The 6,293-nt window shown below is 31.4% G+C and overlaps 1 protein-coding gene across 1 annotated transcript in view; it reads left to right on the top strand.

Moving 5' to 3' along the window:
- Positions 1–4,731, top strand: part of LOC118749898 (limbic system-associated membrane protein-like) — a gene marked incomplete at its 5' end in the record, with an annotated part of 16,623 nt that extends 11,892 nt beyond the window's left edge. Inside the window, 2 exon segments of the mRNA XM_036484667.1 lie at positions 1,542–1,643; positions 3,867–4,731. Of these exon segments, the coding sequence (XP_036340560.1) occupies positions 1,542–1,643; positions 3,867–4,021 (257 nt within the window).
- Positions 4,732–6,293: the final 1,562 nt, after the last annotated feature.

Here is a 6,293-nt window from a genome sequence, read left to right as displayed (position 1 = left end):
AGATGAAGATGAAGATGAAGATGAAGATGAAGATGAAGATGAAGATATTATATAGATGTTCTGAACCAAATAAAAGTTTTAGGAGTATGATCATAGTTTGATAAAAAGAAAATTTTCCCGGCGTAGTAATGATCAAACCTAGAGGATTAGGGTACGTTCCTAATTTCTCATTTGCGGAGGACATCAGACTTCCTCAGACTTCTTCCTCTTGACTTTAGCTGGAATCGGACCTGCGTCATCGACGTGCAAATCAGCAATATTAACCGCTAAGCTATGCACACCCCTAAACCCTTGAACTTGAGCGTTCAATTCAAAGGGTTTGACAGAAAACAAGGTATATAATAGCATTGCTTACGCAGAAAATAAAGATGGCTCTTTCCGCGACCACCAAACCTCTCGTCGCTGATTTGACAGCATCCAGTTACACGTTAAAGTCATATAAATATTTTGCGCACCAGGGATGGGTAATTAAATTTTGAAATCGTAACTATTTATTTGCAGAAAAAATGTACCTTAAAAATTATTTACGTGTTTTATGTGCATACATTTTTGATAGTAGGTGGAGGGCCTCCCCCTGTAATATGATATATACTTTTGAACACACATCCAGCTAAATTCACCATTAAGTATGGCCTGGGAGTAATCTCTCCGAGCGGTTCAAATCAAACCATATTTATGCACCTTCAAAAATGAGGTAGGCCAATGGACAAGTTACCTACACTAGAAATATTGTTGAAATGTCTATGAAAATAAGAATGAATTTCCTGATAAGTTTTATGGCTAGGGCAAAAATTAAAAATTCTGAAAGGAAGGTACAATTGTACCTTCTTTTCCAACACTGTTTTGCACCATTTGTTTGCTTCTATTTCTATGCTGAAATGAATTGGGCGTAGAAAAAATTTAAATTCATTAATTTATGTACATTAGGATGCTTCACCCTCCATAGAAAAGTCGCTACTGTTTTTTTATAAATGTTCTAAAACTTACTTTATTCGAAGACTTCCGCAAAAATATTTAGGAATAAAATAAAGAATTACGTGAGCTGGAATATTTTATTTTTATGGAGAGAAGTTTGAGCTCACGTAAATCTTAATTGTTTCCGAAATATTTTGACAAAAGGCTTAAAATATAATAAATTTCATAATTCCGGCGAAAAAATGCATATTTTTTTGTTGAGGCACCCTAATGTACCAGAGTTAGTTTTACGTATCAAAAACAGGACAAACCGTAAAATAAAGGACACAATATATTCCAAAAAAAAACAAGCTAGAAATTTTAAAAATCTAAAGGACGTTACTTTAAAATAGGACTGTCATTTAAAATAAAGTAAAAAAAATATATATGTAAAACTTGTAAATATATACTAACACCAAAACCAAAAATACTACGCCCACTGTGCAATGCATAATTTACGCTTTGAAAGCATTTCTTACTCAGCCGAAAGTACAATTTATTTTGCCATTTTTCACTAAACCCCGTTTTTTTCTCTCCTTCTCTTTCCTCATCTAACTTCACTTTTTATTTAACGCGCGCATATTTAGGTGGCGGCAAGAAACGCATCAAGAGCTCAGAACTCTATCATCAGTCGAAAGCGTCCGAAGGTGGCGAAAGCGAGGAAACAGAAAATCCCGGCAAACGAAAAGGTGAGCAGATTAAGATTATTTACTTGCCCGTACTTGCCGTACTTTACCAACTATTTGCAAACACTACATATATACATAACTATTAGTAGTACTCTTTGTTAGCAGAGTTTTTTTTTGGTTTGTATTTCTTATATATTTTCATGCCAATGGGATTAGTTACTCCACAAATGATCGGCCACTTGAGGTTGAGCAACTAAAGGAAACGACATATTTACTTACTTACTTACTTACTTACTTACTTAAGCAAACACCTTTCAGCTCAATATTGCAAACAAAATCAGTTATTTTCGCAAACCTAAGCACCAAAAAACGGACCATTTATATAGACTCACCCTCAACAGTTGAGTTTTGCTTAACAACAAAAAATACTTCAATTTGCGCCACAGACAAAAAACAAAACGACAGCAAATAAAGCTTGGCAACTTGCTGGCGTATTACCGTTGTGCTGCTACTTAGCCCAAAGTTCATAATTGTATATCAATAAGAAGTACATTTTTTTCCTCTTTAAACACCGTTCTTCCACCTACTTGCATTTAGGCCTACTACGTCTACCTTTTATGGCAATTTAACGATTTGCAAATAATACCCTTTGGCATTTTTTTTTTTTATTTGAGTATGCAGACTAAATTTTTGGTCATTTTGGGAATTATTGGTTATTTAATATTGTGGGGTAAAATTAAGGTGCATTTTCAAAAGCAAATAAAAGAAATTTAGCCACATAAACTTTTGTGGTTTTATTTGTTTGCGAAAAAATCGATTATTGTGGAATTGCCAAACCTTTAACAATTTAGAACAGGCATACGTGACTCCAGTAAGAGTTAATTTTGTGGCTCTTCCGACTTGCATTTTATTAAACTAAAATTGAATGCGCTATAAAATAAATTCTTGGATAAAGCAGATGGCAACCTCGACTAAAATATTTTCGATAAAAGCTTTATTTAACTTCCCTCGTTTAACACCTGTATTGTTATTTTTCATTTAACCCCTCTCTTAATTGAACTGGAACTTTTAAACTATGTATGCATTTCTGAATAGGTGGCAGCCTCTTCAATAATATTAAAAAAAATAAACATATACATAACACACAATTAACACAGTTGCATATTAAAAGGTTGGAATGAACTTCTTAATTACATTGAATTTAACATTTCAAACAGGTGGCAACGTTTGTCAAAAATATTTTGAAATTGAATCCTAAACCTCTCTCCTTTGACACGCATATTAAAATAATTTATTTAGTTTGTTAATTAAATTTATTCTGAATTTCTAAACAGGTGGCAACCTTTTTCTAAAACTAACAAAGAAACTAAGCATTTACATACGCTTTTCGTTTGAAATGTATGTATATAACATGTTTCAATTAACTTACTAGTTAAATTGGTTTTAACTTATTGGCAACCCTCATCAAAAATATTTTATAATTAAATTAAATTAATTGTTAAACCTCCTTATTTGACAGCCATAATAAAATGTTTCATCTAACCTGTTATTAAATCTAATGTTGAATCTAAACAGGTGGCAACCCTCATCAAACATTACAAAAAAGGAACAAAGCATTCTTAAACTCTTTTCCATTGACACGCACATACATGTGAATGTATATGAAGAGGTTTCAATAAACTTATTTATTATTAAATCGATTTTAACTTTTAAATACTGCTTTCAACCTCTGCCGTTTGACATCCAAATTAAAATATTTCATTAAACTTGTTTTAAAAATTTACTTTAAATTTCTAAACAAGCGGCAACCGTCATCAAAATATTTTCAAACCAGAGCAATATAAAACACTGGCAACCCGCTTTAAAAATATTTTCGAAATAAAGCTTTTCTAAAGATTATTTTATTAAACTTTTTAATTCATGTAGTTGATTTTAACTTCTTGACTTTCTTCAAATTATATCCAGTAAATCATTTTTGAACCATCTCATGTTTTATATCCACGTTGTTGTAATATTTTATCTATCTTGTTAATGCGATGATTTTATTTTTGAAAAATATAAAGATATCTTATATCTTCATAAAGGTGCAAAATTTTATTCAAATACGTCAAGTCGTTTTAGCGTAACAAACATACCTACACAAATACAAAATCTCACATTTTTAATATTTATTACTGGGATTTTTCACAAAATAACTAGTGAAATCATATAAACACAAGAAAGTTCCATACATAACCGCCTTTTTTCACTCCATCTTTTCTCATTATCTTCCTCTCCCCCTAGATATGATACTCGGCAATGAATTGGAGGATGGTTACTACGATTCTGCAGCTGCTGCAATACATTGTCAACAAAATAAATTGACACAGACAACAGTGACGCTGCTGTTCACAATATTGTTACTGTTTAGAAAAGTCGAGTTGCTGATAGACGTCTGACAGTTGCTGGCTGCTGAGCGGTTGATGCACTGATGACATTGTGGTTGCGGTGTACGAGTAGCTGTTAAGACTAACAGGATATACGGTTAGCTGGTATGAAGTGTATATGGATTTTTAGAAGTATGTAAAGTTAGTTGTATCTGTGCGTAAATTTTTCTTGTTAAGTCATATAGTGCATGTTGAAGTAAATTGTGACGTACATACATACTTGAGTACTCATTAAGCAAATATATTCGTAAAACATGAATGCAACAAGGGAAATTTAATGAATTAAAAACGAAAAATAACATATATTAAAACAGAAAATCAGCTAAATCAAAGTTATAAAACAGGCCTACATATTATAAACCAATTAGATAAATTATAATTTTTGGTGAACATAAAATGTGTATGAGTAAGTAGGTTAAGGATAATACGGCAATATAGCTATACATATAATATAATATATAAAACAGTAAAATGCATGCTCTTCCTCTGGAAATTTGACAGTTTTCACAAACTCGTCCGCAACATTAGTAAGGGCAATCTCGGGCTAGTGCGAAACAAAAATTATTTTCGCAAAGTATTTAGCTCTCAACAGACCGAGAGCCAACAAAAAACTCCTAATGGGCACTTTCGGGCAGCCTTGGGCAAAAAAACAGACCTAATAATTCAAATTTCGCTAAACGATGTATGTGCCAAATATAGTAAAACTGTGCTTGTACTTTTTCTCTTTGACGTCAGGATTTTTTTAAGCAGACTTTGAAATTTCAAAATTATGTTACTTCAAAAACTCGTTTAAAAAATTTAGTGCAATGTAAAAAAAATGGAAAAAAATTCTATAGAATTGGAAGAGATCAACCTTTTTGGGGGCCCAAAGACGAATAAATAATAATAATAGATTGGCGCTTACACATATGTTAGTGTTTGGCCAAGCTTCTCCTCCTTGAAATTTTTCCCAATTTTATGCTTGAAAAAATATACGTTTAGAGCTAGTACAAACACAACGAGACTCTAGAATTCCATCCTCTGACTTTATTAGTTTCGGATAAAAAAAATTAATTGAAAGATATTTTCAATAGCTTTTTGCTTTTATTTGGTGCTCATATTGTTATTCAAACTTTTTTAAATAATATTTTTAAGGAATCATTTCAGAAGGAAATACCAAGAAAGTGCAGTTTTACTATATTTGACCCATAGTTTTGACTGCTTGCGATTTAAAGCTTGTCCGATTATTCTTTGGAGGCACTGTGTGTATTTTATAAATGTATATTTATTTGATTTGTAGTTCTGTATAATATACAACTATTTTTTGTAGCCTCTTTTTGAAGTGCGTTTACGATATTAATCATGATACAAGAAAGAAGGTAGTTCCATTGAATGATCGACATTCGTTGTTATTGTTAACCATTTGACTTTTAATAAAATTATGACATTTCATCAGATTCATGCTATCCGATCACTAGAAGTGATATTTTTTTTTAAAGCAGAAGATTTCATCAGTCCACTCAAAGATGCGGATTATGATGTACCTGAAAATTAATACATAATTTCCAAAATGGGGTTAATGAAACTAGGTTTTAGAACGCATGAAGGAAGTGGGCGGTCTGCACAAGCCAAGCTCAAATTTTTTGCATACATACATTAAATTCAAAATTTGTTGAAGTTCGTGCTGATACGCTAGCCACTAAGCCTTTTTCTTTTGAAAAATTTTATAAGAAATTAAAAAGTAAATTTGGGCCAAATTATTTTAACAAGGTTTTATTTGAAAAGGAGATTCTTTTGAATTAGATTTTTAAATCGCAAGATTCCATTCAAAATAAGAAAATATAAAAATATCAACCAAAAAAACTTATGTGCGCTCGTGATTTTTATAATAATCTTAATAGTTTCGTGCGAAACACGTAAGTAAAAAAAAAAACACCAAGCACTGATAATTGTTTTTGATTTGAAATTTATTTAAATTGGTATAAATATGGGAAAGAAAATACTGCGATTTATTGTTTTAATATTATCAAAGTGGCAAGGCCGTTAAGAATACTCACATTTTATAAAACTTCAAAAAAATAAAAATTTGTATCCGTCAAAAGTTGCTTATTGAAACTACTTTCTTCTTTTTAACATGATATCGAGCCTTAAGCGCCAAAATAACGTAAGCGACATTTTTTTCAAAATTTTGTTTTTGATGCAGAAATGCATCTAGATGCTCTAGGAATATTTCTGCATCAGAAAGAAAATTTTGAAAAAACTGTCGCTTACGTTATTTTGGCGGTTAGGGCTCGATATTAATATT

The sequence above is a fragment of the Rhagoletis pomonella genome, unplaced genomic scaffold (assembly GCF_013731165.1).
Source record: "Rhagoletis pomonella isolate Grant_MI unplaced genomic scaffold, Rhpom_1.0 Rhpom_scaffold_00079, whole genome shotgun sequence".
Classification (NCBI taxonomy): Eukaryota; Metazoa; Arthropoda; class Insecta; order Diptera; family Tephritidae; genus Rhagoletis; species Rhagoletis pomonella.
This window is presented reverse-complemented; position numbering and strand designations above follow the sequence as displayed.